The sequence below is a fragment of the Lepidothrix coronata genome, unplaced genomic scaffold (assembly GCF_001604755.1).
Source record: "Lepidothrix coronata isolate B3197 unplaced genomic scaffold, Lepidothrix_coronata-1.0 Scaffold80, whole genome shotgun sequence".
Lineage (NCBI taxonomy): Eukaryota > Metazoa > Chordata > Aves > Passeriformes > Pipridae > Lepidothrix > Lepidothrix coronata.
Genome location: NW_016690260.1, coordinates 2,107,050 through 2,118,746, shown reverse-complemented (window position 1 = coordinate 2,118,746; position 11,697 = coordinate 2,107,050). Strand labels below are relative to the sequence as shown.

Here is an 11,697-nt window from a genome sequence, read left to right as displayed (position 1 = left end):
AAGATGAAAAGTTGTGATGAAATAATATAAAAAGCACAATAAAAAAAGTTTCTAATGAAGCCACAAGTTCCAAAATCTGGAATCACCTAAGGAAACAACGAACTGACTTTTGTTTAACCTCTTTTAATTAATCTTTTAGCCAAATATCTTAAAATAACAATGAGAACAGAAATTAAAAACAGAAATTTAGAACAAAAATGTTTCTTATACCTAAAGAATGTGACACTTTTCTCAAATTTTGAGATACAAAAAAATATAATACATCCTCTGAAGTCTTCTGCAGTGTTCAAACCACAGGAATATCTTTGAACGCAGCTGGACCAACTATACTCTATGCTCATTCCTGGCAGACTTACTTTTAAAGAAGAAACACACATTAAACTTCAGAATAGTTCAGCCTTCACATTGAATATAAGAGTCAGAAGCTGAACTCAACAGCAGAGAATATTATGTGCCACAGTACTAACAGATCATAAATTCCTCTTTGAAGTAACGTTTATTTTTCAGCTGGTGACTAGCACAACAGCCTGGAAAACTTATCAGTGCTAAAGTCTGTCTATTCTTGGATTTCTCCCCAAGTATCCCTCTTTGACCACCACTATACACAACATTAATTTAAGCCAGCTGGATCTAATACAACTGTTATTTGCCATAATGTATTTATCAAGCAAAATAAAGACCAGGAAAGCATAAGCAGATATAATCCCCCTACCTTGGTACTGCATCCACAGAGGACGAAGCTGGAACCTTGGGCACCTGACAATTTGTGGCTGCAGCCAGCTTTAAGGCAGATGATGGAACAGCACTTAAAGTCCTAGGTATATGCCGTGCATTGAGCGTGGTAATAGAGTTTACAGTGGCAACTGATGAGGGTACAGTTAATCGAATGTTGTTCCCAATCAGAACCTGAGTTGTTGCAGAATTGGCAGCAGTTACTTGGTGACTCAGTGCACTGTGGGAACTTGAAGTCTGTGTTATATTTGAAGGCTGTAACAAGGCTGAACCTGCTGTTGATGATGAGCTTGTATGGACAAGTGCTGTAGGTGTAGTACTACTGAGGTGTAAGCCCTTGTACACTCCTGCAACAGAAAAAAAAATAAATCAGTAAGCTCATTTTTCAGAAGACCACTCAACTCCACATAGACATGTCTTCACTGTAAAAATCAAGATGCAATCAAATTCTGTCAAACAGCTGCATACCTGAGGCTTGAAGAATGCCATTCACCCCAATTCCAAGCACCACATCATCCTTCATTTTCAATCCTATCAGCTGTTCTGATGTAAGCAAAGCTGAAGCAGCAAATTGAGCACTAACAGAATCCAGTGTCTTGGAAACAAAACCCTAGAAAGAACAATGGTGGCATATATATGTGATTGAGGGTTCCAGAAAGTCAGTACTCTCCCCATTTTAAAGCTAGTACAAAAACTAGTACAACAAAAAATTGATATATGTAAATCAGAACCGTGGACCAGTCACTCTCAGAGCAAGTTGTCAGCATTTGGTACAACTAGTTAAAATCTGAACTGTGGGGTTTTTTCCCATGCGCTTTTAGCTCCATTAAAACAACGCAGAAGAATTTCCCGAGAACTAGTCAAAATACAAAGAAACTTATTTCCAAAGTTCTATGTAACAATACTGTTTCACAGATCAATCTGTTCTCATGAAATTCCAAACCCAACTCAGAGACTTGGAGGTTCAGACTGCAAACAACTTCTGAACCTTTTCATGTGTCTGGCACCACTGCAAGCACTACATGTTTATGAATGTTAAGACACTTTCACAGTTGTATGGAGGACATATTCAGGAGTCAGGTTTAATTAACTGAAATTCTGCTCTTAAAATCCCCCACTGACAAGAGGATAACGACATGGCTGGAGATTTCTGCAATTCATATTGCTAAGGCTTTGAAAATTTCATTAATTGACTGACCCATCTTTTTTTTTGTTAAGAGGGAGCAGAGGCAATGCCTGCCACACTCACCTGCAGTGTCCCTTCTAAACACTTTACAGAATGGCTATGATGTAGATTCAGGCGAAAGCCACTTTCCTGTTGGTTAGTTTCAAGGTTCTATGGCAACAGTTGACAATTAGAGATGAACCCTGGTGGGAAACAATGAGGGATAAATCATAGCACAGACAAATCCCTCACCTGTGATGTGTTGGCAGAGGAATTACTATTTGCTTGCTGTTGATGAATTTGTGCAAGCTGCTGTTTCTGCATTAGTGCCAGTTGCTGTTGATGTTGCTGGTATTGTTCGGCTGTAAATGCTGAACAAAATATAAAACGAGAAAATACTATATCAAAATATGTAGGTGTTGTGTATATAAACACATCTATTTTATAAACCTAAAGAAACCCCCAAAAACCTACCACAGCAAGTTCCTAAGAGACTTATGCACCTTTATGTCAAAAAGCTGACACTCTCCAATAAATTTTTTGTTCAAGCTAAACCTTCTCTTTTAAAGCTGTTTTTTATAGTGTAATAACTGAATTCAGCTGAAGATATCAAAAAGGGAGGGGGAGAATGGAACCAAAACACCATCAAACCCACCAAAAAGTAATAACAGATTAAAAAGAAAGAAGAGGTAGAAATGGCATCATTTTCACTTTGTGAAACTACAGTATCTGCATTATTTGTGGAGTAGGTTTATATGCCCAGTTGGGCAACTGCAACGCAGCCCTCACTGACAGCACTCTGCAGGCAGCGAGGGGCTACAATTAAGATCTATGTTTCAGCTGAAAACACTAAGCTGGGCACTCACAACTGGGCTGGCTATTGCAGTACTGTATTTTTGTTGTTTGTAACCACACATGTACAAGCAAGTCCATCAATAAAAAATTTCACGAAACTACACCCCTCTCTCTAAAAATCTTAGACAGGTGACTCAGTCAAGCAGAATTTTGTCCAGTTAACCCACAAGTATAAAACTGATAAAGTGTTACTTGTACAGATTGACAGGGAGATGCCCAATGGTGCAGCAGAGTCACCAGTTCATTAACTAACTTCAGTGTTAAATTATTTTTTTTAATTTACGTTTCCAAAACGAAATGAAGTCTCAGTTTTCAATTTACAAACTGAATCAAGGCTGGAGTGTGAATGCCCTTGCAAAGGATATGTCCTTCAGATTTTCCCTTCCATTTTATACTCAGACTGTATAAATGCTCCCAAGTAAGTGCTGTAAATAGCATTCATACTTCAAGAATGCAGTGGAAGTCACACTTTTGGGGAAGTTCACTACTGTTTGGCAACAAATCACTATCACACTTAAATCCTGTCCACAAATTGCAAATTTTAAGAATTTTTTTGTTAATCTACTCCTTCAGTCTTGCTTACCTGAAAAAAAAAATACATTTCTATCAAAACTATAATAATGTCCTGCTTCTGGATACAACAGGATTCTGAAGACCAATTATATCTTACATATAAACTTGAACAACAAATCAGTATAAATGGCTAACCAAAACAAAAACTAATATTTGGAAACATCAGACCAAACACTACTGAGCATGCATTTTCCCATTGTATTTGTCCTTTTCTGGTGCAAAATTTGTTCAAAATACTCCTAGTATGCACTAGAAGTAGCATTAAAATTATTACCAGCACTTTGCTGTCTGAACGCTTGAAGTGACAGATTTTGATTCAGCTGCTACAGTCATGTTATTTTTTTTTTTGTAAGTAACATCCTTCAGCAAGTAAGGATGTAGCACTTACTTATATAGTCATAAATGACAAATTTCTTCCCAATACTGGTACAGTTAAATCTCACAGCAATGTTTTAAACTATTCTTAGGAGAATAGGTTAGTAGTAGTAACACTGCTCATAAATATCCTTACTAAAAAACCCAAAACCAAACAAACTAGAATTCATAGACCAAATACTCAAGGAGTTGACTGTTTAATTTATATAAAGAGTTAAGATTTATAAGTTCTTTAGATTTTTTTTTAAACTGTCACCAAACACAAGTTAGGACAAGAAAGCTTTAGCACACAAAGATTAGCATGTAGAAAGCTGACCAGCAGTAGCAGAGTGAGAAAAATGGATATATTGTCCTGGTACTGAGAGATATGTCATTTCTATTGATCCATTAGTAGTGATTTATTGTTTTTTTAAACCCTGAAATTTAGAATCAATATGGTTTAGCCAACATAGCGCCAATGATATTGAAGGTTCCATTTATTTATTTATTGTGTGATTCTTGGGGTGTCCTGTGCAGGGCCAGGAGTTAAGACTTGATGATCCCAGTGGGTCCCTTCCAACTCAGCATATTGTACAATTCTAAGAACAAGGTATTTTATTCTGTAGTATGACACATATTATATATGTTTAGTATATACAAAGCTTAGGAATAGATTGCATAATTGATGTAAGTAAAGACAACGCACAGAACGATAAAGAGGAAAATGGGCAAAAAGAGCACGTTATACCACCATCTTTGACTGAATTATGATTAGAATTTCCACCATCATAATCATCTCACTTTTGACTATTTAAGTAAAATTTACTAATAGTTCATTTCAGTTTTCAAGTCCTAAGTATATTTAAGACTCTAACCATAAAACAGAGTTGAGGTAAGCAGTCACCTGTGTTGGTTTAACCACCTCCAAAATACTGTTTTCTCTTGGAAGAACAACAAATGAAGCTTACATAGTCTGTGTTTGTTCAGGAAAGACTACACTAAAGATCAGCTGTAAGTGCTCCCCCTTCTTTCCGGAAGTGCCATTTAGAAAAACTGTATGTTTGCAATTGTACATCAGCGAATCTCTCTCCAGGCACTCTGTGACCCTTGCAGCTGTACATTTCCCACCACTACCAAACAGTTACACAGCTGTCAAAGGAAACAAGTGACAGAAGAATCCCACTATGACTACCACCCTCATCTATATTCCAACTGCTTCTCTTCCACTTAAATACTGCCTGGAAAATACACTCAAGAACATTTCGGGCATTTTTTCAATTTAGGTTAAATATTCAGCAACATTTTTGCTGCTTCCCTTACTGAAGGCAGAAGTCTTACCAGACATTTCAAAATACTATTTACAACACTATCAGAGATCCACTGTGAATTCTGAATCAATTGCATCCAGGTTAGAAACACAACACTGCTCATAAAGGACTGTAGCTGCAAGCTACAGCCTCCTAAAATAATCTGATTGGTATTCCTTTCCCATTCCACAGGATACACAGATATGCTCATGTACAAGAGGTTATAGATTGTAATTATATAAGCCAGATCTTCCCTCTCCATGTTAAAGAAACACTACATTGAAGGTTTTATTGAAAGCAATACTACTGAGAACTACCTAAATCAAAATTTCTTCCCAAGACTGCAAGCTAGGACATCATACTCTGTTCATCTTCTGTTAGAAGCCACCATGTACTTTGCTAACACCACCACTGGGTTTCTTCCCCTTCTGCTCTCAGGGTAGAGTCTACATTACACTTCAATTGAAGAAATAAGCACATGAATTGTGAGATCTAAGTTGCTTCTGAAAACTATTGTTCCCATGCAAAAAAAAAAAAAAAAAAAGGTATGTACTTTACAAGGAAGTACTTTTGTCTATTTAACCTTCCATACTCATTTCCTGTGGCACACAATTGTGACTGGAACTGGGGAAATGGTATATGTAGAAGAAGTAAAAACGACTGTCATTCTCTTTTGTGTCATACACAGGTCTTTATCTGCCTGGGAAAAAACCAGCAGGCAAGCAGCAAGCTTTCCTGAACACTGAAAACAGGAACCACATTTTTGGTAACTCAAAAGAGTATTGCTACACAACACCAAACAAAGTTACATATTCCTGACATTACTGGAGGCATTTAAGGCTTTAAAAACATTCATAAAGCAACAGACAACTGAACAACAGCTTGAAGTTTAAAACATGGACAAGACCAAACATTCACTAGTTAAAGACAACACATGAGATTTTAAAACAGTCTTGCTTCAGCAGCCCCAGAGCGCAGTGCATACAGACTCTTCTCAAACAGCATGCTGGGACCTCAGTGGTCCTGGTTCCATCACACAGTAATGACTATTTAATAGTTTGCAATTTACTGAATGCAACAGTGACGAAACATCCAGTTTCATTCACTACACAGAATCACTATACAGTGAGAGGTGAAGGTGGAAATCTCAACCACCACTACCAATACACAATAAATAAGAACATTATAATTTCAGAGCATCTCAACTTTCACAGCTAACAGCTGCACTTCTATACAAAACCTCTACATACTTTCCAAGGCACTTGCAGTAATTTATGCAAGTCACTAGACACTTAACCTAGTTCAACTCCTTTTCTAACCTTAAACATGAGAAACCTTTAAGGTCCAATTCTACCTGGAGTTATTCACATCTCAAGCTGGTTATCAGCAGATGGGCAGCTCAAACTTTACCAAGAGACTTGGCTACACAAATGCTTCTTGTTTTCTTGCAGTATACTGTATCAAGTTGTCACATTTCAGTTGAGACAACCCTCAGATTTTAAGTCAGTACATTGTGTTATTCTGTTATTCTCTTAACAGCTTGGGACAACAAACACACACCTATTCTGCAACTGTATTAGTGCTATACTTTGGCAGCAAGGAAATGTTTTCTAGCTTACAGACTACAAAAAGCAATGGGAGGTAGAAGGAAAAACTTCAGGAGTTTTCAGCTACGAGTACAAGGAAAGAAACAACGTACGTGACTGATACTGACTGACAGGATAAATGACTGCCCAGTATCTCCTTTGTGACAGCTACAAATCCTGTTTTATTAAGAACTGAATTACTGCACACTGTACTATGAATGTGTTTTCCTTCAATCATTTTTATGAGCATTTGTAAACCCTGGATGATTACATGCCCATTTTTTTCCCCTCAAATTAAACCACTGAATATCAACTTTCAATTGGATGATTCTGTTAATGTATCACCCAAGTTCTCTGGGGTGCTGATACTCAACAGGTGTTTTCTGGAGCACAGAGTAACAGTGATACTGTCAGTGGACTTTGAGCTCAAAGATCCACAGTTTGCAGCAGTTTTATACCGCAATATAAAACTATGCTAACAGTGCTAACTGGTTTTACCACAGTATTTAACATGTACCAGCCTTACAGTGCTGTAGCTTACATTTGGCTTCTCTGAAAACTCAAGTCGTTCCCAAATGTGGCCAAAACCAGGGAGGACGGCGGGGCTGACTGCTGCATTTGTGTGAGATTGGTCTTTGTAGGACAAACAGCCACAGTCTCCCCTCACAACTCCTCCTGCAAGTTTCACCCTGAGGTGACTCACCCACCAGTTGTTACTCTGTTTCCCTTCAGTAGAAAATACAGACTTAGAAAAAACTGACCACAATAACCAGCTTCCTAAAGGAACAGGGAGCATATCCTGGAAAGCAGAAAATGCATGTGTAAACTCCCCTTCCCTCTACTAGCATTCCCTTTCATTTCCTGAATGGAAGATGCTCGCTAGATTTGCCAGGCAAACTGAGCAAACTTCGTGGAGTGAACACCATGACCTATCCAGGTAATACTTTCTTTTTCTTTTTTTTAGTAAAAAGTTTTAAAAATGTAATACTGGGAGATTCAAACAGCTTAATTAAACCTTTCAGCAAAAGTTCCAGTCCTTTAAATATCTAAAGAATTAGCTATTTAAATTACAGTAACTTAAAACCACTTAAAAGTTGTTTCATAACATTGTTAAGTATCTGTTCTCATGAGCGGAAATGTTATTTCAGTGGGAAAACTGAGGCCTTAATATTATATTGGGTTCAAAGAACCTCTCTACAATCCACTTACAGTACTAGATTCCCTGATCCTTTCGGTGGATGACGATTAAGGAGGCAGTTTTGATCAGGTAACAGAAGAAAGATCCCCTAACTAAAGCTTTCAACTGAGAAATTCCACAAACTACAGAATTGCTAAAGTGTGTGGAAAGGTCATATATTATGTTACAATGTTTTCTTTAGGGAAGCACATGAGAGCATCACATCCCTGCTGTGTAAGAGAACAATTAGTGGTTACTAATGCCAAAGTGAATGCAAAGCAAACATCAATCACAATGCTAAGTAATCCAGAACATCACATTTTTAAATCTCTCTCTTATGAGAGATGTCATCTGGGTTACACTGCCTGGTTAAAGATTTTCTACTATATAGCAAGTTCTCACCAGTGAATTCAGAAGATTGGAGAGACTTAGAGCCATCAGTGTGATTTAGTATTTGATGCACCAGGCCCAAAGATGTTTCACTTTCTGAAAAGAAGTTCAAGATCGGTTTTACTTAAACATGGCATTATTAGACACTGTGAGAACATGAATCATTACGCCCTTGATTATTACTACAACAGCCTTTTATTTCAGCCCAACAGAAGTGTGAAATTCCTAACATCAGAACTCTAGAAATTATGAACTAGATATAAGGTCTACATATGCACTCCCTACTTGGTAGCAGAAGACAGACAGAAAATAATTAATAAGGATTTTTACTAGCCATTGAATGAAAGCTAGAAAAGTTTGCTGTGCATTTATATTTGTCTGCCCATCATTCTTAGTATGAGTTTCCACCACATCGTCTCAGGCCAGTTGGGGTACACACAGTTATAAATGTGGTGATCCTTGCACAGAATGCAAAGTGTAACAGTTTCTGCAAGCCCAGAGATCCATCACTTTGGAGCAAAGTTTTACTCCCAACGGAGTTGAAGCTGAATAAGAAAACCTAAAATAGCGACGAAGTCTTGAAGTCTCCAGAAATGCTCAAGTGTTTTAGTGTGGCTCTTATCCCATCCTCAGTCACACTTCCCAGATTAAAGAAGCTTTTCCTTTTAATATTTCCTCCTTCAACTAAGCTTAGGGTGGGCTCTAAACATCTGTTAAAACGTCTCAAGGCCATTGCTTCTTCAACCAGGACACCAACAGCTCAGCCACAGATGGGCCAAGGCCAAGACTGTTAAATTCCAATGTCGATTGAAAATAGCCATTACAAATTCCAGTACTTTTCATGACCAAGTTTATCCTGTAATGTGAAAGAAGTATTTAAAAAATGGGAAAATAGTAACACAGATAGCAATGTTGAGACTGTTACAGATACAAAGGTTAAATAAAAAGATTTGAACACAGCCAGTGGTGGCATGAAAACCATGAAAAGGCAGGACAAGCTCTTCTACTCTGCTGCAAGGAATTGCCACAAGGATTGAGGAGCTTCCTCCTGCTTCTTTCTGGGAAAGGGTTGCCTAAAATCAGGCATCAGGTATCCTTAATAAGAACATGAAATAACAGTATAGAATCATAGAATGGTTTGGATCAGAAAGGATCTTAAGGCTCATCTAGTTCCAACCTCCCTGCCACAGGCAAGGACACCTTTCACTACACCAGGTTGTTCAAAGACCCCATCTAACCTGGCCTTGAACATTTCCAGGGATGGGGCAACTTCTCTGGGCAACCTGTTCCAGTGTTTCACCACCCAGACAGTTAAGAATTTCTTCCTAATATCAAATCTAAACCTATTCTCTTCCAGTTTGAATCCATTTCCCCTTGTCCTGTCACTACATGCTCTTGTAAAAAGTCCCTCCCCATCTTTCTTATAAGCTCCTTTCAGGTACCGGAAGGTCCCAACTAGGTCACCCCAAAGCCTTCTCTTCTCCAGGCTGAACAAGCACAGATCCTTTAACCAGCGTTACCTTATTTGGGAAATGGAAGTACAGTTCACTATCCTGCTAGACCCCCAAATGTGCCAAACTGCTTTTAAAAAGCAGATTAAGAGATGCAAAAAAGAGCATGCAAGTGTACTGGGACAGTAAAGTTACTGAATAGTAAAGCACAACTTGTATCACATCATCTAAATATCTGGTTTACAAGAAAATGCAAACTAAATTATGTTGGATTATTTAACTGTGTTCAGTATTCCTGCAGCCTTTCATACAGTAAGATCTACAATCACAAACATCAAAACTCTAACAATGTTCAGTAAGGTTTTTTCTCAAAGGGCGAGTTACAAATTCAGTGAGCAGTTAACTGTCAGCCTCTTCAGCCTTGCCAGCTTTCAGACTGTTTTCAAAGTGATCCAGCTTCTGGGTGACGAAGGCAGAAAACAACAGAATGCAAGACTGTTGCCTGCTCTTACTCTAGAGCCTGGGAACCAGTGCTCCAGTCTTTCACTAGTGACGGGTATCTCTGCTCTGCTTCCTAAAGACAAGGCTGGAACAGAAGGATACATGCTGTGCAGTCTTAAGACTCTTAAGAGTCTCTAACTTCTGTTACTAGATGCAAGCATTCCAAAGTCCAAATGCAATATATTTAACAAGTCTCCAGCAGAAAGCACAGCCTGTCCATAATATGATGCAGTTCAAAGACTACTATTTGCCCAGCAGAATCAGATCAATCTAACAAGGGACAGAAACACTTCAGATGAAACCTTATGCCTATTGTACACTCCAGAGTTACAAGCTCCATCTCTGAAGATTTTGATTCAGAAACTTGAGACTGTCAGCAAAACAGGCTCCTTTTCTGAAGTAATTTTGCTGCATTTTGTTCACAGTTAGTATCTCCGCAACCGAACAAGTTAATTCTCCACAATAATCTTGATTTAATGCTCTTGGTTGCTTTTTAGTGGTGTTCTGCATAACATGTGTGAAGATCTCTGAATCAGGTCTTTTTGCAAGAGGGCAAAGGACAGTTTTTCATAATTCTTCAGCAAGATAAAAAGGAATCACCCTCTTCCAAAGTGATGCTACTTTTCTTGGCCACTTGATCCTGGTGCCAAAGTTTAGCCTTCAGCACACAGCAAGTGTTCAAGTAACTTTGTAAGGGATTTCTTTTTTTTTTTAAGGCATCCCTTCTCAGTTTATACACAAAATCTCAATGCAACAACATCTTCCACACATCTCTGATGCTGAGCATTCTGAAAGCCAGGACCAGAATAACTTGCATTACCTTCAGGGTCAAAGGCACTTCAAAATGTTTATAAAATGCCCGGTTCTTTGGGGAAACTTCTCCCTGATTTTCAGGATGAACAATAATGCCTCCTGTAGCCAGAGAATGGTATGTCACAGCACAGCTTCTAGAACACGTCCTCTGCTTAACAGAGGACCTGAAATACAATCTCTACTTCATGCCCCTGCTGGCCATGTGTAACAGACCTGAGAAGCAAGGTTTTCCATAGCAATTGTTCCATGTCAGCAGCATGTCTGCATCATTCAAGGCAGAAAAAGTCCAAGACTTATCTACACTTTAGTATGGAAACAGACAAAACTCATGGGACGGTACACGATAAACACGGCAACATGACCACCTCTGCTGGTCACTACAGAATCCTAGGATGAGCTTCATCTTAAAGGCAAGCAATATGGTTTGACCACAACTCAGAGTAACAGCAAAAAGATTAAAAAAAAAAAAAGGTATTAATAAGTGTTTTCTGGCAGAAAGACCAACAGCCAACTCAAAAACCTAAAAGGTAAAGAGGAAGAAACCTAAAAAAAAAAAAAACCTATGCCCACAACAAATTCCCATCTTTAAAAACAATGAAGAAAAAGTAACAGGTACACTGTACAGGGTTGTTAATCTGTAGTAGTAACTATTAGAAAAACTTTAGTACAGCTGTTAGATACCCGATGTTCTCTACAGTATTTGCTACAGAAAGTAAGACAACTCAGCAGCTGCAACTGACTGGCACCATTGAAGAATTCAGACTCACATGAGACATACAAACAGCCTGTGATC

The 11,697-nt window shown here is 38.3% G+C and overlaps 1 protein-coding gene across 6 annotated transcripts in view; it reads right to left on the bottom strand.

The window, feature by feature from the left end:
- Positions 1 to 11,697, bottom strand: part of EPC1 (enhancer of polycomb homolog 1) — a 66,037-nt gene that overhangs the window by 1,612 nt on the left and 52,728 nt on the right. For 3 of the 6 annotated variants that reach the window (XM_017820210.1, XM_017820206.1, XM_017820211.1), the window contains 5 exons: positions 8,152 to 8,235; positions 2,150 to 2,268; positions 1,982 to 2,068; positions 1,201 to 1,342; positions 713 to 1,079 (listed from right to left, as the gene is read on the bottom strand). In XM_017820210.1, the coding sequence (XP_017675699.1) occupies positions 713 to 1,079; positions 1,201 to 1,342; positions 1,982 to 2,068; positions 2,150 to 2,268; positions 8,152 to 8,235 (799 nt within the window). The remainder of the gene's footprint in view (positions 1 to 712; positions 1,080 to 1,200; positions 1,343 to 1,981; positions 2,069 to 2,149; positions 2,269 to 8,151; positions 8,236 to 11,697) is intronic. The other 3 variants (XM_017820208.1, XM_017820207.1, XM_017820209.1) reach the window with 3 other exon arrangements.